General features: G+C 56.4%; 2 protein-coding genes across 2 annotated transcripts; one reads left to right on the forward strand and one right to left on the reverse strand.

Annotated features, from left to right (window-relative positions):
- The first annotated feature begins 1055 nt into the window (after positions 1-1055).
- On the forward strand, positions 1056-4447 carry MTFP1 (mitochondrial fission process 1). Its single transcript, XM_062182054.1, has 4 exons — positions 1056-1217; positions 1833-1960; positions 2337-2569; positions 3524-4447. The coding sequence occupies exons 1-4, from the start codon at positions 1151-1153 to the stop codon at positions 3594-3596; spliced, it is 501 nt and encodes a 166-aa protein (XP_062038038.1). The 5' UTR covers positions 1056-1150; the 3' UTR covers positions 3597-4447.
- A 6037-nt stretch (positions 4448-10484) lies between these two features.
- LOC133751838 (SEC14-like protein 3) lies at positions 10485-20599 on the reverse strand. Its single transcript, XM_062181991.1, has 12 exons — positions 20482-20599; positions 19587-19662; positions 19271-19314; positions 19076-19135; positions 17747-17935; positions 16346-16441; positions 15763-15823; positions 14680-14763; positions 12598-12704; positions 12121-12260; positions 11860-12029; positions 10485-11032 (listed from the first exon to the last, which is right to left on the reverse strand). Exons 1-12 carry the CDS (start codon positions 20533-20535, stop codon positions 10911-10913), a joined length of 1203 nt encoding a protein of 400 aa, XP_062037975.1. The 5' UTR covers positions 20536-20599; the 3' UTR covers positions 10485-10910.
- Between the last annotated feature and the right edge of the window lie 233 nt (positions 20600-20832).

Below are 20832 nucleotides of genomic sequence, written 5' to 3' on the forward strand. Positions count from 1 at the left end.
TCTTTGGTTTCATAATAAAAGCTTAATTCTTCGCGAGCGGCAGCGGGTGGGCACCACGCAGCAGCCCAGTGCTCACGGCCTTGGGTTGTCGCAAAGATCTGAGGACGCGCACAGGCTCAGAACCGCCTGGCACTCGCCGGTGCAGTGAACATTGGCTGCCCTCGTTGTTTTTTTTTTTCCCTTTTTTTTGCTGGAGCTCGGCGGTGGGTTAGTGGCGCCCAGGAAGCACCACTGGGATGCGAACCCGGGACTGCGGGTCTCCATGGCTTCGCTGCTACCCCAAGGGAGTCACAGGTTTAACGCAGGCCACTCACGGCTCCCGTGGGAGCCAGGGTTGCTCCTGTTGCCGGCCACAAGCCCCCTCCCTCTGCTCTGTGCCTTCCCCCGGAGCTGGTACCCAACCCCCTCTCCCTTGCCCCATTCATTCGTTCCTGCCCCCACAGGCTGCTTGGCTGTTAGAGGCCAGTGCTTGAGGGATGACACAAGGGGTTCTGGTGTCGGGACACCCCCCCACCCAGGGAGGCCAGCACCCACCCCCCCAGCCTCACACCCCTTAAGAGTGCAGGATGTGGGTTCGGACTCGGACGCCATCTCCCAGCCGCGGTGTGTCCGCAGCAGGTGCCCTGGCTTCTCTGGGCCTCCGGCCGAGGGCTCCAGGATGTAAGCCGGGGAGAGAGCCCTTAGGGGGCCCAGGAAGTGACAACTGCGCTAAGGGATCCCGGCCGCCAGCCCAGGCCGTGGGCCCCATCTCAGCAATGGGAAAAGCCAGGCTCAGAGAGGTAGCTTCTTGCCTGGGGTCACACAGCTAGGAGGTGTGGCATCCCTTCGCAAAATTAAATTAAAAACAAATAGAATAGAATGCAATAAATAAAATAAAGCAGAATAAAATAATAAAATAAAATAAATGAAATAAATAAAATAAAAATACAACATCCAGTCTCGGGAGAGGCGCACCTGCTCAGAGGAACCATGGGTAAACCGGTCCTGGGAGAGGGGCTTCGGCGCACGGGGGAATTTGCAGACGCTCCCTGCCGGCGGGGATCGCCCGTCCTGCCCTTCAGCCGCGGACCTTGGCCCGGTCCCGCCGCGGTGGACCCGACAGCGCCGGTGGAGTCCGGGCGGAGGCCTTGCGGGCTGCAGTGGGAGGGTCATGTCGGAGCCGCAGCCGCGGGGCGCCGAGCGCGACCTCTACCGGGACACGTGGGTGCGATACTTGGGTGAGTGCGGGGCGGGGGGCGCGGGGGGCTCGGGGGGCAGGGAGCGGCGGTGGCCGGAGGGCGGCCCAGGGTCTGGAGGGTGCAGGGCAGGGGCTTAGTGCTCCTTCTGCTTGGGCCAGAGTCCGGGCTCAGAGAGGGCTGGGGGCTGGCCCAGTACCTGGCTGCCCAGGTCTGCCCTGGGGTCCCTGCTGGCCCGACCTCCCAGGGTGGGAGGGGGAACAGGGCGGGGGGCGGGCTGCGCTCTCTGGCATCAGGGGGTCTGGCTCCCGTGGTGGGTTGAGACAAAGCTTGGAAAGATCTGGAACGTGGTGAACGTGTCTTGTCGGTGGGGCTGCCCTTGACCCACCGCCTCATTAGTGCCCACCCTCCTGGAACCCCCGCTGGGGAGAGCCGCGCTCATGCTGCCCCGTGCTCAGCCCTCGCACGGTGGTCCCATGGCCTCAGTGGGCGCCACCCTACACCCTGGGAACCGAGGCCCCGAGAGGTAAAGTCACCCGTCTAAGGTCACCCGGCTACCTTGGCAGCCTCGGAGTAGCACCTGCTGGCGGGAGCGCCCTCCTGTGGAGCTGCCCATCGGTCTCCCAGTGACCTGTCCCCCTCCCTAACCCTGCTCAGGCTATGCCAATGAAGTGGGGGAGGCTTTTCGCTCGTTGGTGCCGGCGGCTGTGGTGTGGCTGAGCTATGGGGTGTCCAGCTCCTACGTGCTGGCCGATGCCGTTGACAAAGGCAGGAAGGCGGGAGAGGTGCGTATCAGCCTGCCCTCCAACCCTCACCCCACCCCACCCGCTCCCAGCGTGGTTGAGTGCCCAGCCTTGCGGGGGGGACATGCAGCGTGCTGGCACGCTGGCCTGGTGCAGCCCCAACTCTGGGCCCGCCTCTAGGGTAGTGCACTGCACCCCACACCCTATTTCTAGGTTGAAACCCTCATCCTGCGTGTGGCCCAATCCACCCCCAGCGCTGAATGTGGTACAGTCCGGAACCCAACCCTAGGGCTGTTCCCTCTGCCCCAGTGCCACGCCCCTGGTGGCCACTTCCTCCTCCCCAGGTCTGTGTGTCTTTTGCAGAATTTCCTGCCCCCCACCCCCACCCCAGCTTTTTAAGTGTCTCTGTGCCCACCAGGTGCCCAGTCCCGGAGGAGGCCGCGGCACCAGAGTGACCGTAGCTGTAGTGGACACCTTTGTGTGGCAGGCTCTGGCCTCCGTGGCCATCCCTGGCTTCACCATCAACCGTATATGTGCCGCCTCTCTCTACGTCCTGGGCACTGCCACCCGCTGGCCCCTGGCCGTCCGCAAGTGGACCACGACCGCGCTCGGGCTGCTGGCCATCCCCGTCATCATCCACCCCATCGACAGGTGGGTGCCCGCCCCCTGGCCTCAGGGGTGCAGTTAGGCTGGGAGAGGCGTGAGAGATGCCCGCTGTGCACTTGACAGTGGCAGCAGAGGGCACCGCAGTCCCGTGGGGCTTGGGGGTGCCCTTGGCACATGACCTGGCAGGAAAGGAAGAGGAGCGCCTTGGGGAGATGGGACACAGGGCCAGGAAATTCTCAGAAAGATCTGTGTTGCCAAACAACCCGGGGCAGGCAGGAGCAGGTGCACCCTGCGGGGTGAGGGAGGTGTTGTGACAGATGCATAAGAATCAAAGGTTGTGTTGCTTTCAAGTGTGGCTGGTTCCAGGTCCCCAAACGATGTCGGTGAACACCTGGGTCTTCCCAGCCTGCTGTCCTGTCCCCGCCCTGCCCCAGCCCTTGTTGGTTTCACCCACCCTCCCTGCCTGGGGATGGAAGAATCCCCAGCAGCTTACAGCCCTCCTACCCCCCAGCAGCTTAGCAAGCCCCATCAGCAGCTTCTTGATAATGACAATAAAAATCTCAAGGAAGGCTGTCATTGGTCTATCCCAGATTGGGTGCCCACCCCTGAGCCAGTTTCTCTTTTCTGATTGGCCAAGGCATGGGTCACACCTGCCTGCTCTTAGAACCAGAGATGTTGTCAACCCAATCCACCCAGCACAGAGTGGAAAGAGAAGTCTTTGTCCTTGGGGAAGCATAACTGACCCTGAACCCCCCACGACCATGTGGGTTCTTCACTGTTAGCGTGCCTCAGTTTCCCCACCTGAATAACGAAGAGGAAGATGGCTACCCTCCCTGGGGTTTGATTCTGACTTTTCAAGTAGCCCAGGTGAGAGTAGTGGGACTGGGACAAGGACAGGTGTCTCCCTGGGTGGCCCTTGGATCCTGGCCCCAGCCGCCTGCCCCCTGGTGTCTCCCAGCACACCTTGGCCACCTGCTCAGCACCCTCCCCTCCCTACAGGTCGGTGGACTTCCTGTTGAACTCCAGCCTGCGTAAGCTCTATCCATCCGTGGGGAAGCCCAGCTCCTCCTGAGACCGCCCCGGTACCTGGCCTGCGGGTTGGCTCACTCCCACCATGGGAAGTGGGGGCCAGGCTCCTCGGGGTCTGAGGCCCTGGCGCCTGCGTGGGTTTGAGCTGGACGGAAGCTTAGAGACGGGGGTTTCTGGGAGCAGCAGCTGCAGCGAGTCCCAGACGGAGGCGGGACCTGACCCCCCGGCTGCCTCCACGGACACTCTGTGACGCGGGTGGGGAGTGGCGCCGTCTTTGGCAGGGAAGTCACACCCTCCCGTGGGGGATGAGGAGACGGAAGCCTGGGGAGGGCAAGGAATGTGCCCGGGGTCACTCGGCAGGCTGGGCACCGGCTCTGCCGGCTGCTCGGCTGTCCCCCCCATGGCGGTGCGGCTGGATAAGGGGTAGCAGATGCTCAGGGAGAAAGGCAGGAGCTGCAGTCCCCAGGACAGCTCAGGACACACTGTCCTTGCAGCCCTGCCCTGGCGCAGGGGCTGCTGGGGCCTGGCTGGTTGCCAGTCTTCGGGCAGCCGCAGGAAATCTGTAAGAAGCTGAGTTTTCAGGTCAGATGTTGTGGCACAGTGGTTGGATCACCGCTTGGGAAGCCTGCATCCCATGTTGGAGTTTGCCTGGGATCCAGTCCTGCCTCTTCTTGTTGTAATGCAGCTTGGGAGGCAGCAGGTGGCGCTCAAGTACGTGGGTCCCTGCCACCCACGTGGGAGACCTGGGTGGAGTTCCAGGCTCTTGGCTTTGGCCTGGCCCAGCCGTGGCTGTTGCAGGCATTTGGGAAGTGAATCTGCTGTTGGAAAATCCTCCTTCCTCTGTCTCTCTCTGTTGCTCCGCCTTTCAAATAAAAATAAATAAAACGGAGATAAGAGAGGTTGAGTTTTCAGTCGGGGGTGAGCAGGGATGTGGCGGGGGTGGGTGGGAGGAGAGCTGCTCCCATCACACGTAGCTCTCTGCTGCTCATCTCCATGGGGTGTGAGGGATGGAGACACCACTAGCAGGGTCGGGCGTCGGGTGGGGAGTGCGCTCTTCACCTACCCAAGCTTTGTGGCCTTTGTCATTTTTTTTTTTTTGGACAGGCAGAGTGGATACAGAGAGACAGAGAGACAGAGAGAAAGGTCTTCCTTTTTCTGTTGGTTCACCCCCCCCCCCCCCCCAATGGCCGCTGCGGCCTGCGCACTGCGCTGATCTGAAGCCAGGAGCCAGGTGCTTCTCCTGGTCTCCCATGCGGGCGCATGGCCCAAGGACCTGGGCCATCCTCCACTGCACTCCCGGGCCACAGCAGAGAGCTGGCCTGGAAGAGGAGCAACTGGGACAGAACCGGCGCCCCGACTGGGACTAGAACCCAGTGTGCCGGTGCCGCAGGCGGAGGATGAGCCTATGGCCTTAAGTGTTCGGAAGTTGGGTAGCCTGATTGACTGGCTTCATGTAATGCTCAGCATGACCACAAGAGGGCAGCACCTGCTAACATAATACACCAGGCCCTCTGTAGCCGGAGGTTCTCCATGGTTTTGAACCAATCGCTGATGGAAAATATTTGGGAGGAAAAATGGCATATAAACTAAACATGTGAGGGGCCGGTGCTGTGGTTTTGTAGTGGGTAAAGTCACTGCCTGCAGTGCCGGCATCCCATTTGGGCGCCGGTTCGAGTCCCAGCTGCTCCACTTCCAATCCAGCTCTCTGCTGTGGCCTGGGAAAGCAGTGGAAGATGGCCCAAGTCCTTGGGTCCCTGCACCCACGTGGGAGACCTGGAATAAGCTCCTGGCTCCTGACTTTGGATCGGCGCAGCTCTGGCCTTTGCAGCCATCTGGGGAGTGAACCAGTGGATGGAAGACCTCTCTCTCTGCCTCTCCTTCTCTCTCTCTGTAACTCTGCCTTTCAAATAAATAAATAAACTTTAAACTGAACATGTACAAGATGTGCAAGTGTCTTCTCTTGTCATTATTTCCTAAACAATGCAGCATAGCTACTATTTACATAACATTTGCATCGCATTAGGTATCACAAGTCAGCTTACACGGGAGGGAGTATAGGCATACGTTCTATGCAAATACTATGCAAATTAAAAAAATGTTTATTTATTTATTTGAAAGGCAGAGTTACAGAGAGGCAGAGGCAGCTGTTAGTGTAGTGTTCCTAGAAACTGTGCCTGGTGCTGCCCTAGGCACTTCACGGGTGCCACCCATTGAACCGTACAACCTTGTGCTGTTGGGTCTCTACTTAGAGTTGAGGTCTCCAGGCCAAGCTCACACAGCCCCATACTTCCCGCAGCCCAGGGCTGCTCCCGTCCCTGCTGCCTTCCAGCCCGTGACCCTCTCTCTCCATGGTCAAGGACAGAGCGCACTCACAGGCTTGTGTCGCCGTAGGCTCTGAGCCTTGAGGTCCTCCTTGTGAAACTTGCACTCCCGAACCCAAATGGCCATGGTGATTCCAGGAGAAACGGCTCACAGGCGGTTAGCGTTGTGGGGTTGTTCCTTCTGATGAGCGACCGGGGGTAAGGACGCCGGCGATGTGGATTCTGCTCCCAGGACTTTCAGAGGGACGAGACGTGCTCCTAGAACGTTCCATCTGGAGGTCATCGCTGTGGTCGTCTTTGTGCTAATGCCTAACCCAGAAGGGATCCTTTTCCTGATCGGGCCACGCTGGGGGCTGAATCTCCCCAGATCCCTTCTGTGGCCCCCTGCCCTCCCTGCACCCACGTTCTCACCTCTTCTCCTTGCCGTTCTCTGGTGTGCCTGGCACATCCGGTCTCTGTGCTTTTGCTCACGCGGGAGTGCCCTCCCCACTCCCATGTCGCTCCTTCCCCAGCCTTCAAGGTCCAGCCCCGATGGTCCCAGCTCCATCCCAAGACACAAGTCACCTTGTCTGTGGCACCTGCCACCATCACACTCACCCCTCTCCTGGGCCGAGAGAACCCGGATGGAACTCTTGCCTGTGCGCCCAGCCCTGCTCCCAGCATTGCCTAACACTAACCCCTAACAGTCCTGCCCAACAGGTGCCGCCATTACTACCTCCCTGCAGGTGAGAACGTTAATGTCCACTCTTGCTGTTCTTGGGAGCGCCTGTGCTAAAAACAGTATGGGAGCTAGTTGGGGAAATGTGGAAGTATTTGGCCTGGACCCTGCTCTGCCGTGCCCTAGGCTTACCTGTGGGCTCCAGGTGAGGCTTAGTCCTTCCCCAGCTTTCTCTGGGCCAAAGGGAGGAGGCCTGTGGGTGGCCAGTGATGTTTCTTTTCACCATGGCCTCCCTCAGGGGCCGTCTGCCGGTTACTCTCATCTGGCCTTTTGGTAAGGTCTGGGCAAAGGGGCGCCTTTGGGAGTTGGGGGTGGGCACCGGGGCCCCTTCCTCCTGCCCTCCCTGCTCCTAAGTGGAGCCCCTACCTGTCACCTGTGCAACTGAGTGAGTCCCTTGGAAGACAAACAACCCCCCAGGCAGCCTGGGGGCATGACAGGGAGAGGTGTCCTTCCAGGGGGCCTGGCCTTTGACCCTCAGCGCCTTCCGCTGCATGGCACGGGTGTGACCCCCCAGGAGATGCCACGTGCTGGGGGCACCCAAGGAAGCACTTAAGGGGCAGGGGCTGGGGCCACAGGAGCTGCAGCTGGGAACTGCCCACAGGTGGCCTGGCCTGAGAGTGCGTGGTGGGGCGCCCTGGGCTTTCGGCCTTCGCCGCCAAATGTGAACCCTCCTCACTGGGCAAGAGATGGCGGCAGCTCAGGCCTTGCCTGCCCTCGCTCTGCCCCGCCATTTCTGCTGGAACTGGAGCCCTGGGTCCCGCCCAGGCCTACGCACACAGCGGGGAGCCCGCAGGCCCACGCCTTCCTGCCCCTGCACTGCCTGCTGGCCGCTGCTGGGAGGGGGGACCCACTGGCCAACGACGAAAAGGGGAGGTCTCTTTCCCTCCCAAATGCCACCCCCCTGGGAGACCTGGATGGAGTTCCTGGCTCCTGGCTTCAGCCTGGCCCAGCCCTGGCTGTTGAGGGCATTTGGGGATCGAACAAGTGGATGGAAGACTCTCTCTCTCTCTCTCTCTCTCTCTCTATGTGTGTGTGTGTGTCCCTCTCTCTCTGATGCCCTGAATTTCAAATAAATATGTAAAAATATATTACTCTTTTTTCTTTCCAATTGGACAACCCTTTCTTCCTCTTCTCCTTCCTCCTCTCCACACCCCTCCTCTTTCCCTCATCTCCTCCCCTCCTGGGAGAGCAGCTCTACCTGTCCAGGTGAGTTGTTAGAAGCCACATGGCGTGGGAGGAAGGCGTGGGCTGGGCAGCCTTAGCTCCAGCCCCATTTCTGCCACCCGTGGCGCTGAGGGCAGCCAGTCCTGTGCCTTTGGGAGCTCGGCTTCCCATCTGTGTGATGCACGAAACACAACCCTGAGCCCTAGGTGCAGGCGGAAGCGAGCCGACGGGTGCTGAGGCTCGGCTCGCTGAGCCCTGGGGTCGGAGCTCGTTGTGCACGTGTTCTCAGGGTGCCCCTCGTGGTCCCCAGCCACCGCCCCCTGTCTTCAGGTGTTCTCTGGCTCCTGCTGGCAGGGCTTGGCTCAGGACCTAGAGCTAACACCAGCAGCTCGGCGTCCCTGATGTGGAGCCGGGAGTCGGGAAGGAGACCCTGGAGCCCTGGCCTCTCCCACAGTCAGCCAGGGTCTCGGTGGGTGGCAGGAGGTCATGCTTCACAGGGGCCACGTGAGCAGGGGACAGGACGCAGGGCTTGGGAAGCACAAGCCCCCCCCCCCCCCCCCCGCCTGGGTCTCCTGGGCAAGCAGCTTAGGCACAGGGCGTCTCCACTGCTCTGGCTGCCCAGTGGGTCCTTCCCACAGGCAGGGATGGAGAGGGTGGTGCCTAGGTCACTTCTACGGCAAGATGTGTGACCACCAAGCCTCCTGGTCCCCTTAGGAGTTGGCATTCTGGGGCAAAGAAGAGCAGTAAAATCAAAGCAAACACACACAACCCTTGGTCCTGGATGTGCCGCTGGAGAACTGTGGTACAGTGTGAGGGATTCTACTTCCCCGAGACTCAGTTTTCTTACCTGTAAAGGGGGTAGGTACCATAAGGAGCCTTGGGGATGGTGTGGGAATGACCTGAGTAGGGCGGACATTTGGTGCAGCCATTAAGTTGCTTCTTGGGATGCCCACGTCCCACGTAGGAGGGCCTGGGTTCGAGTCCTGACTCTGCTTCTGATCCAGCTTCCTGCTAATGCACTCCCAGGAGACAGCAGGTGATGGCGTATGTACTTGGGTCGCTGCTGCTTGTGGGAACTCCGGATCGACTTTTCAGCTCCAGGCTTTAGCTGGGTCCAGCCCTGGCAGTTTCATACATTTGGGGGAATAAACCAGTGGATGGAGGATCTCTTTCTCCTTTCTTTTCAATTAATTAGTTAATTTAATTTTTTGACAGACAGAGTTAGACAGTGAGAGAGAGAGAGACAGAGAGAAAGGTCTTCCTTCCGTTGGTTCACCCTCCAATGGCCGCCACGGCTGGCGTGCTGCAGCCGGCGCACTGCGCTGATTCGAAGCCAGGAGCCAGGTGCTTCTCCTGGTCTCCCATGGGGTGCAGGGCCCAAGGACTTGGGCCATCCTCCACTGCCTTCCCGGGCCATAGCAGAGAGCTGGCCTGGAAGAGGGGCAACCGGGACAGAATCCGGCACCCCAACCGGGACTAGAGCCCGGGATGCTGGTGCTGCAGGTGGAGGATTAGCCTAGTGAGCTGTGGTGCCGGCCAATTCGTTAATTAATTTATTTTTTTTGACAGGCAGAGTTAGACAGTGAGAGAGAGAGAGACAGAGAGAAAGGTCTTCCTTTGCCGTTGGTTCACCCTCCAATGGCCGCTGCGGCTGGTGCACTGTGGCTGGCGCATCTCGCTGATCCGATGGCAGGAGCCAGGAGCTTCTCCCTTGTCTCCCACACAGTTGCAAGGGCCCAAGGACTTGGGCATCTTCTACTGCTTTCCTAGGCCATAGCAGAGAGCTGGATCAGAAGTGGAGCAGCTGGGACTCAAACTGGTGTCCACATGGGATGCCAGCACTGCAGGTGGCAGCTTTACCCGCTGTGCCATAGCACCAGCCTCTTAGTTAAGCTTTTTTATTTTTTATTTTATTTTATTTTATTTGACAGGCAGAGTGGACAGCGAGAGAGAGAGACAGAGAGAAAGGTCCTCCTTTTCCATTGGTTCACCCCGCAATGGCTGCTGCAGCCTGCGCACCGCACCGATCCGAAGCCAGGAGCCAGGCACTTCTCCTGGTTTCCCATGGGGTGCAGGGCCCAAGGACTTGGGCCATCCTCCGCTGCACTCCCGGGCCACAGCAGAGAGCTGGCCTGGAAGAGGGGCAACCGGGACAGGATTGGTGCCCCGACCGGGACTAGAACCCGGTGTGCCGGCGCCGCAAGGCGGAGGATTAGCCTAGTGAGCCGCGGCGCCGGCCCCAATTAGTTAATATAAAAAGAGAGAAAGAATGAAACTCCATACACAAATGGGTTTCATGGAGAACACTCACTCCACGACGGCGGTGGATTTTTATTGTCAGGCAGCAGCTGGAGCCAGATGTGCCTTCCAGCAAGCCTCCTTGAATCGCTTAAAACCCAAGCTGTGAGCAACAAGGGCAGGGGGTGAGGGTGGGCGTGAGCAGCTTGGGGGAACTTATGGCCCGAGGTGGGCATCTCCTGTCAGAGACGCCCACGGGGATTGTGTCTGGGTCTCCGGAGAGAAAGCCGCTGCCAGGATTCTGGGGGCTGGGAGAATCCAGCCCCCAGACAGCGTCCATCTCTGCCACATGGCTGCCCACTGTCCAAGGTGCTGAACTTAGCGCTGCCACCCCAGCTCCTCCTCCTCCTATTCTTCCTCCTATTCCTATTCCTCCCCCTCCTCCTCTTCCCCCCTCCCCTCCCTCTCCCCCTCCCCCTCTTCCCCCACACCCAGGAATCACTTTGCTGGCTACCTTCTGGTCTTCCACTCAACTGCACAATTGAAACATGAACATCTACTATAAAGAGAGCTGCACTAAAAAGAACGTGGGTGCGTCGCCAACCTAAGTTGTTCACGGTTCATAGAAAAAAGGAATTCAAGCACATACATTGCTTAGGACGGGCGAAGACTAGTTTCCTGTTTCTCGCATTTCAGCGACACCTGCATCTGGCTTTATCCTGGCATTTTCCTTTTCTGCACCCTTGGTGTTCTCCAAGCCTGAGCCTCTCCTGCCTTTCCTGACCTCAGCACAGCACATGATGCTCCCCCAAGGTGACTTTACTCACTAATGTCAGGGATAGAAGTAGGATCATGTATGGAGAGAGAACAGAGGGTGGGGTTCTCTGAGAAGTGAGTGTGTGTGTTGGAGGGGAGCCTAGACAGGCGTGAGCTCCTCCTCGTATTTCTGCATGCCTTCGTCCGGTAGCAGCACCTCCACAGTGAAGCTGACCTTCTTGGCGTGGACAAAGCTGTAGGTGTTGTCGAAGCGCAGGACATCTGGGGGACAGACGGGGAGGTGGGCAGCTGAGGCTGGCTCCACCTCCAGCATCCCTGCCTCCCAGAGCTTGGGTTCCACCAGCTTTGTGTGTCAAACCGGGCCAGGTTCCCACCACACCTTTTCCCTTTCCCCTGGGAACTCTCACTGCTGAGCAGAGCCTGTAAATGGACCCCCCTTCCTGGCCCGGATCCAGGCCCGGCTTGAGTTGCAACCGCTGGCAATGAGAACAATGGTTGTGGCATCTCATCGTCTCCACACCTGGAGAGTCAGGTGATGGACAATGTAAGGGGAGAGAACAGGAGGCGTCTCAGGCTTCCCCGGATGAAGTGAGGTGCTGGGCTAGACTGTCCACACACCTGTGGCCTTCTCACAGACACCCCAAGAGGCAGGGCTTATCGCTTCTGGTTCACAGGTGTGCAAACTCAGGGTCTCTCCCAAGTTGGTGAACCCTCTGCTCAGGGTTAGGCAGGGACCCCAAGGCTGAGATGTGACCCTGACCTTGCACTTAGCTCTGGACTTCTGCCCGAGTTGCTTTACTTCTCAGAGCCCCAGCTTGCTCATGGGCGGGGGGAAGCTGCACCTGCTCTACTGTCACTTACCTGCCTCCTGCTGCCTGTGTGCAGCAGGTTTATTTGACTCTGGTTCTTGGTGCACAGTAGGAGCTCATGAGTGTGACCTGAGTGTGTGACTGTGTGTGAGTGAACAGCATTGACCTGGGCATTGTGTCCCTGCTGGGGGTGTGGGACACCTCTCTCTTTCCTTCTCTAAACCACCTGCCAGTAGCTCCATCCTCCTGGGGCCAGGGCCCCAGCCGAGGCAGACTTACAGACTCCGGCCTCCGCGCAGGTGAGGCTCCCGTCCTCAGGCACCATGTGGGCATTGTAACGCTGGCTGGACAGCACCTCCGTCATCTCCCCTGCCCGCTGCCGCTCCCCCATCTTGGTCTTGAGGAAGACCCCGAAGCCGATGTCCCCGCCGTCCGATAAGAACTGCCACCTGGTGTGGGGGACCAGGTTGCTGCTCAGCCTAATGGGTGCCACAGCGGTTTAGGGCCCAGCCCACAGGTGCGATGGGGGCCTGTGCCTACCTGAGGACACAGCCTGGAAACAGGATCTCGTATTCCACCTGGTGTGAGGAGCCACGGCTGATCTGCACCGAGTGTTCATACTGCGTCTTGACCTGGTCCCGCACGTACATGGACTTGGGGATCTCCCCACCATAGTTGATCTGCAGACATAGGTGGGGATGGCTTGCTGTTTGCTGAGTGCTGTTCACGCTTGTCATCTCCTGGGGAGTCCTACTCCACCTGTCCACCCCCAACCGTGGGGTCTTCCCTAGCTCAGTAGACTGGGCCAGCACTTCTGAGAGCTTCCCTTCCAGCTCAGCCTCTGGGTCAAACTTCCCATATTTCTCGTTTGCTGAGAGCCCCAGAAGGGCAGGGCTGGAGCTGGCAGCTCAGCACCTAGTCTGTGCTCTTGGGGTTCTCTCTCCAGATATTTGTGGAATGACTGAAGGGAACCCAGCTCTGCGCTCAGACCCTCCTCTGTTTTAGGGTTCTTTTTACCTTGGTCAAACATTTGGGGTTCCCATCTGGGTCCGTCAGGGTTCCCCCAAAATGAGCAGGCAGTTCCTCAGGACTGATGAGTTTCAGCAACTCTTCCTTCCAGCTCTCTGGGGTCAGGGGATGGAAGAGTGATTATTAGACGTGGAAGGGACCAGTCAGCCGTGCACCTGCACCAGGCCAACCTCAACTGGCTTCTCCAAAGCCCAGCAGAGCTAGGCTCCTAGCCTCAGGCTATCTCAGTGTCTTCCAGCCTTGTGATGTCATGGAAATGTGTTTCCCCTGGTCTGGGTTTGTGTGATTGTCTAAAGGAGATTTTAAAGCCCAACAAGGTCATAGACCTTGTTGGGGTCCCCCAGGGAGTAAGTGATGTAACCAGATTGGACTTCTTGGGCCCAGGGCTGTGGTGTAGAAGGTTAAGCCTCTGCCTGCAGTGCCAGCATTCCATATGGGCACTGGTTCAAGTCCTATTTACTCCACTTCTTATCCAGCTCCCTGCTAATGCACCTGGGAAAGCAGTGGAAGATGGCCCAAATCCTTGGGCCCCTGCACCCATATGGGAGACCCAGAAGAAGCTTCTGGCTCCTGGCTTTGGCCTGGCCCAGCCCTATCCATTGTGGCCATTTGGGGGGTGAATCAGTGGATGGAAGGTTCTCTCTCTCTCTCTCTCTCTCTCTCTCTCTCTCTCTCTCCTTCTCTCTTTAACTCTGCCTTTCAAATAAATAAATCTTTAAAAAACAAATTGGACTTCCTGGTAGGGGACAGCCAGCCATGGGTCTTTGGTGTGACCTCTTACCTTCTCCCCACAGCTTAATCACAACTTTGGTCACCGTTACTGTTCCTCATACCCTAAGCAAAGCAATGCTTGCAGTATTCTGGGTCCTGGGGCGTCACCATGGCCCCAGTCCTTTCGCTAACCTCCTTTGCCATGGGATATCCCTTCCCGCTATGGGATAAGGGAGAAGACCACAATGCCTGGCACACCAGGACCAACTGTGCAGAGCCTTGGGGGGCACCCAGTGGGGGCAGAGGCCTTGAACTTGGGGTCTGGAGTGTAGTAGGATTTGGATTCAGGATTTGACAGGCTTAGAAGGCAGGGGCCTGGGCCCCTCCATCCCAGCTGTCTTGAGGTCCTGTGAGCTCCTCATCCCAATGGACCTGATTAGAGTCAGGAGCTCAGGTATCAGGATTGGAGAGAAAGGGAGTAGGACCCCCTTCCCCAGCCCTCAGATCCTCAGCTTTCGTGACTCTGTGATTTGACCTTTTTGCTTGGGAGAAGTTTCCTTCCAAGTTCAGGGTTATTGGTTTGCGTTTAAGAACTATTTCTCTTCTCTCTATCTTTCTCTCATCTGTCACTCTTTAAAACAATGATTTTCCCATACAATGAATACATATTATCCCCTAAAACTGAGAAAACACAGAGCAATATAAATAAAATTTAAAGCCACATGGTGTCTCATCAACAAATCAGTATTTTGCTTTGTCTTCTTCCAGAAACATATATTTGCTTTTATAAAAATAAGATGATGTTACCTATGACTATTTATAATCTGCTTTTTCTTAACTTAGGAATATTTCCTATGACATTAAATATTCGCTTTCAACATCATGTTTCTTTTTGTAAAGATTTATTTTTTGAGTTAAAAGGCAGAGCACGCAACATTACTTTCCATGGCTGCTCGCAGGTAATTCAGCCAATTATTTTCTTACCCACTCCCTTCTCGCTGGAACTCCCTTTTCTGAATCATGGTTACTCTCCTGCTTTTCTTCCTCATCCTCCTTACCCCAGGCTGCCCTTAAAAGCCCTGAGGTTATGGGTGTTAAAAGGGAACTGAGGTCTGTAGACCAGAGGTTGACCAGCAGCCAAACGGAAACTGGTAAGAAGACACGTGTGCAGGCCTCTTTCACTAAAGAAAGGCAAGGAATAAGGTGTGGCAGCCTGGTAGACTCTGTGGGATAAGAGCATCCTCTCATCTGGAAGAAAGACTGTGGATCCAGGTGATGTGTGGAGTTCTGGGTGGAACGGACCAACCTCACTCCAAAGGCCAGGTGTAGAGTTTAGGGAATGGAGCTAGGACTACTTACTTCCCAATACTACAATTTTCCTGCGAGTGTCCTCACTCAGGAAGGGCTTCATGAGGTTGTAGCCCACAGGGAACAGTTTGGTGGCTGGAGAGACACAAGTAAGGGAAATGGGGAGAAAGTATTTAAGTGGACATAGCCAATGACATAGAGGAGTTATGACCAACCCTGGCTGGATCCAATTTCCAGCACACAACAAAGCATCTAACCCACAGTCAACTAGTCAACAGATAGCCTACTAAGCGATCACCCAATCTATCAACTATTCATCCAACCAACAAATGAACCAATCCTTCAGACTTCTAATCAGTCACACACTCAACCGACTACCCAACAAACCATCCAACATGCCAACAGAATAGCCAATTTACCTTCTAATAGTCAAAGACCTAATAAATCAGTCACCCAGCAAACTAATCAACCCACGGAACAATCAGCTAGCCACCTAATCAACTGCTCCTTCCAGCAAGCAGACCATCTGAGATTTAGCCAGAGACCACCCAGCCAACTAATCCATCTCCCATCCATTCACCCAAACAGACGTTCAACCAAAATGCCAATCAGCCACTCAATAAAATGAACAGCCAGTCAACCAAGCAGCCAGCCAACTCTCCAACTGACCATACCAGTCAACTAGCCAGGCAGCCAACCAACCAACCAACTAGCCATCAAATATCCATCCACCCTTCCATCTACTCATCCAATAACCACCAAATACCTATTTAAAATGCACCATGCCACCAAGCCTGTGAGGGATACGGCAGAGGTAGAGGATAAGAGTCCCTGCTTTAAAGAGACACAAAACTCATCTCCCAAAAGGGGGTGCACACATAAGATAGCTGGCAGGGAGGGCGAGGTCATTGTGAGCAGGGATTCCTGGAAGAGCTGAGATTGGAGCTGTCTCTCTTGCAGTTAGACCAACCACAGGAATTACCGTTTATTGAGCACTTTGTGTTAAGTATTCTCAATGATTTGCATGGAGCCAAGCAATCAACCTGCCTCAACCTGGGACAAAGGCACCATTATCATCTTCAGGGTGCAGGGGAGGAAACGGGGGCCAGGTGAGTGAAGCCACGCGCTGCACACCTTTGATGATGAGCATGAACTTCAGGGTCTCTGGGTAATTCTCTTCAAGGAGGCCAAAAAACTGTGGGACCAAGAGAGACCCCATCAGAGCCCACACCTCATCTCTCACCCTCATCTTCTTTGCAGTCCCCATCTGGAGGTTTCAGAGGGCTGTGGAGGGTTTTCCTCCACTGGCCCTCCTGGAAGGGACCTTCACTTCCCGATAATAATTCTATAATAATTGTAGAGTACATGTTATAGTGATGATAGTAGAATGATAAGGATTACTTTTCAATAAATGTTCACTATTCAACTGCCAACTCCATTTTGGAAGCAATGGAACTGAGGTATGGGAAGTGACTTGCTCACATCACAGAGCAAGGGATGACAGGGCTTGGAATACTTTGGAGGAGGTAAACTCATGATCTCATTACAGTGTTGTTCCTGAGCCCTGTTCTGTAGGGTCTTCTAGGAAACGTATTTTGGCCCTTTCTGTCCTGAGTCTTTTGTGATGGAACCCAAGGAGGCAACGGCCTTTTACTAAATCTGAGTAAGCAAGGTGGGCACCCAAGCAGGTGGGCGTGCCCAAGGGCCTTCTCCTTACCTCCTGATACACTTCTACCACGGGCTTCCAGAAGTGCTTCAGTCCCAGGCCCTCGCAGTCAAATATCATCACAATGGTCTCAATCTTCCTCCCTAGCTGTGAGGATGAGAAAGGAGCAGTTCTGGGGTTCAGGGCACAGGCTTGAGAGGTGGTGACCCCAAGACCCTGCAGTGTTTCTTCCAGCCCCCCACTCAGTGCTCAGAGGAGCAAGAGGTAAAGAAGTGAATGCATTTCCCCATTCATCCATCCATCCAGGCATCCATCCATCAAGTCTCCCATCAGTTCATTTCTTCGTCCATACATACATCAACGTACGATGGGGTCATCAGAGTACAATCTCATCACAGATCAAGAAGCATCTGTGGTTGCATTACTCTACGTAATCTTTGTAACCACTATGCGTTATTATTCCTGTTTTGCAGGTGGAGAAAATGAGGTGCAGAGTAGTGAGGTGATTTTCCAAAACCATAGCTCGATCCACTCATGGGTCTGTGCACCCTTCCGTACGTTCATATTGTCAGTCCATCTTTCATCCCTGGTTTGTCCACCTAATAGTTATTAGGTCCTTAGTTTGTGCCAGACCTTGAGTATAACAAATCATTCTCAATAATTCACAGTCGAGGAGATGACGAGCACCTGGGCCGCCCCAGGCCGTGACAGCTGCCCCAGGGGAACAGCACGTGGCTGTGCAAATACAGAAGGTGGGGTTTACCCCAGATGCTGGCTTCAGAGGAGGTGACGTGTAAGTTTGAGACCAAAAGGATCTGGAGAGTCAAGAGAGGTTGTGGGGAGGGTGTGTGTGTGTGTGTGTGGTAGGGTTGCCCAGACAGAAAGTATGACAATACAAAACCTCAGAGGGAATAACAAAACCACCACTGTTGAGACCAGATACAGGCAGCGCTCGACTTACAACGGTTCAATGTAGTGATTTTTCGACTTAACGATGGTGAGAAAGCAAAAAAAAAAAAAAAAACATTTAGCAGAAAGCTTATTCTGGGTTTCAACTTTTCCCCCTGGGTTAGTAAAACGTAGTACAATACTCTCTTGCGACGTTACGTGTAGACTAACATAAGTGTTTTGTGCACATTACAGTATGGGGGCTAAATGAGGGGTCCGTAGGTTCAGTGTACCACATACATTTTGACTTATGATATTTTCAGCTTACGATGGGTTCGTTAAGACGTAACCCCACTGGAAGCTGGGAAGCACCTGCCACTGCATTATCTCACTGAATGTTTGCAGCCATGACTTATCATTAATTGTTTCGTAGGCGAGGAAGCCAAGGCTCAGAGCAGTGGGGGTAACTTCCAGGGCCACACAGCTGGCAAGTAGCAGAGCTGGAGGTTGACCCAGTCGGGGACGCAGGTGTGTTCCTGGGCCCACACCTGCCCTGGGCCTCACCCGCTCCGTCTGCAGGTCACACTCATGCAGGATGCGCTCACAGTCCCTCATCTTGGTCTTGAGCAGGTCCTGCTTGGTGACTGAGAAGAGCAGTCCTTTGGGGTCGAGTGGCCCAATGATGTCATACCACACCGGGCAGCCGTCACGGTCATAGCCACACAGTCCGCCAGGCATGTACTTCTGGATCACCTGGGCCAGGGGAAGAAACATAGAACTCAGCATGGCACACCTCTCCAGAGACACCCACCAGGCTGACCTGCGGGACCCAAGCCTACACATACCCGGTACAAAGTAATACCCCTCCTCGCCTGGAGGGCGGCGCTATTGTCCTCATGGGCAAACTGAGGATTGCACAGGGCCTTGCTCACAACAGGTAAATGGCAAAGCCAGGTCTCTGGGTTCCTTAGTTCTGCCCCCAGCATCTGCGGTGCCCCTCTCCAGGGAGGGGTCTTAGTGATGGGGAACACGGATTCTGAAGGTCAGCGGGTCTGGTCCGAGTACAGACACTGCTGTGTGTCTTTCAGCAGGTGCCAGCACCTCTCTGAGCACCTATTATTCTTTCAAATGGCATGGATAACCCCTCCCTCTTGGGACTGTTGAGCTAGGTCCCCAAGACACTGCGGCCAGAACACCTGCCCATCAAGGGAAGGCATGAGTCTCACCGGGGGGGGGGGGGGGGACACAGGAACACAGGTTAACCGAGGTGGTGGAGAGCGCACGGTGAGGGGTAGGCGTTAGGCCCAGCTGTTGGGGCGCCTGCCTCCCACACCAGAGTACTTGGGTTCAACCCCCAGCTCTAGTTCCTGACTCCAGCTTCCTCTAATGCCCACCTGGAGAAGCAGTGCTAATGGCTCCGGGCATTGGGCCCTGCCACCCAGGTCAGAGACCTGGGTCAAGCTCCTGGTTCCCAGCTTCAGCCTGGCCATTGCAGACATTTGGGGAGCCAGCTAGCCAATGGGAGTTCTCTATCTCTCTGTCACTCAAAACAAAACAAAAAGCACACATTTTAACAGTGCCTGAGCTTGACTGCCAGCCCCACCTTGGGCAAGCTGCTTAACCTATTGCTGGGCCTCAGTGTTTTCATCTGTGAAAGGGGGCAGTGGCACCCATCCCATAGGGTGAGCTCATGCCATGAAAGCCTTACCCAGGCCTGCACCGTGCAAATACCCCAGAAATACTCATTCGTATCACAGGAGCGTTGCCTGGTGGCCCTGGGAAGGGGTTCATCTGGCCTCACAGGCTCGCTGCCTATCACTCATGGTCCCCAGCCACCAAGACGGCTGGGGGCGTCGGACTGGGAGAGACCAGAGAGTGCTGGCATTGGCTCACCTCGGGGGGCTGCCAGTCTAGGATGTGATTGATGTCCATGGTCTTCCGGAACTCCATGTACTGAAAGGGAAATGATGGGTGAGGGTTCCAGGCACCCTTGAAAAGCGGGTGGACCCTTGAGGCACGGACGGACCTCCCCTCCCCGCTGTCTCCACACAAGGCCCCTCCCCGATCTCCATGGGGGGTGGGTTTCACCTTGCGCAACATGGCCTCCGACTTCTGCAGGTCAAAACTCCGGGCTACAGAGGGTGGGAAGGAAAGGAAAGGGTAGGAGGTGGGAACCAGGCGGCTTACAGCTGGCCGGTCTTGCTCCTGGCCAGTGGGAGCTACAGAGGACACCATAGGACCTGGGTAGGACCTCGGGTCCTTGTCCCTTCCCCTTGGCCGGACTTGAACTTTTGAAGCAAGATGCTGTAGTGGGATCCTGAGAGCCACGGGTTGTTCTAAAGCCGTTGGGACGAGGCCCCTCTTGCTGCCCCCTCATGTCCACCTCCCCCCGCCCCACCCTCACCTCGGAGCCAGCGCAGAAGGAAGTAGTCATCAGGGTTGGGCAAGGCGGGCAACACATCCTGGACATTTTCTCGGAACTGGGGGAAGAGAGATGTTGGCTAATGCGGGTCCCTCCCACGGAGCCTTGGTCTCCAGACGCAAGAAGGTTCGCATCAACCCTCCTTCCCTCCCCCATGAGGTCTGGAAGGATGAGCTGTTGGGCGGATAGAAGGAGAGATGGGCCATTAGGCAGGTGCATGGGTAGGGGAGTCGATGGCCAGGAAGAGGAATGGCTGGATGGATGAGTGGGTGAGTGGCGGGAACGAAGGAAGGGGAAGGCAATGGGTGGGTGGAAGAAGAGACGGGCGGGTGAACAGAATGAAAGAGAGATTAGCATGTAGATGGGGAAAAGGGGGGTGTGGATGGTTGGGGGGGTGGGTGAGGGTTGGCGACCAGATGTATTCTTGTGCTTCTCACCGAGACTTCTGCCTTTTCCCTCCCATCTTCCATGAAGCCATGGTTAGCGACCATGTGTTGCCTTCCTCGTGCACTGTGGGGATGACCCCACACTCCCCTCTGTCCCTCGGGCTCATCCAGGGGTAGAAGGCAGACCAGCAGCAGCCAAGGGGCCCAGGAGGGAGGAGGGTGGACAGGCAGTGGCCAAAGCTCTCTGGGTCTGGCTCTCGGGAGAGAAGCACCTATGCCATTGCCTGGAAGTGGTATCCATCCCCCAACCCCTGCCCTGGCCAGGGCTGATGTCACTGGGCACTGTGGGACTTGACCTTTGACAGGCAACAGTGAGGAGACTAAGTGGAGGATGTGGTGAACCAACAGAGCGAGGCAGGGTTCCGGCCTCCCCTTCCCACCCCCAGCCCCAGCCCTTTTCCCCCACGGACCCCAGAAAGAGGGGCGCTCACCTTAGCCAGGGCCTCAGCCTGTTTGGGGCTCAGATCCCCAACTCGGCCACTCATGGTGCCGGCGGAGGCTTGAGAGAGGTGGGTGCTAGAGGCAGAGTCCCAGCGTGGACTGGCAGCCTCCAACCAGCTGGGGCCTTTTGCCCTCACTCCTGGGCGTGGCTGCTGGCCCTGCGCGCCCTCCTGGGCCAACTGTTTGCATTGCACGTTGCATAACTGGGATTAAGTGAGGTCCCGTGCTTGGCTCTGGGACAGGTCTGGGGAGGAGGTGGGAGTGGGAGGGTGCGCCAAGGTTGCCTGACAGGAGGAGGCAGCTGGGAGGGAAGCAGGCAGCCCCATGGCCTGGGGGCCCAG

Source organism: Lepus europaeus, chromosome 23 (assembly GCF_033115175.1).
Source record: "Lepus europaeus isolate LE1 chromosome 23, mLepTim1.pri, whole genome shotgun sequence".
Lineage (NCBI taxonomy): Eukaryota > Metazoa > Chordata > Mammalia > Lagomorpha > Leporidae > Lepus > Lepus europaeus.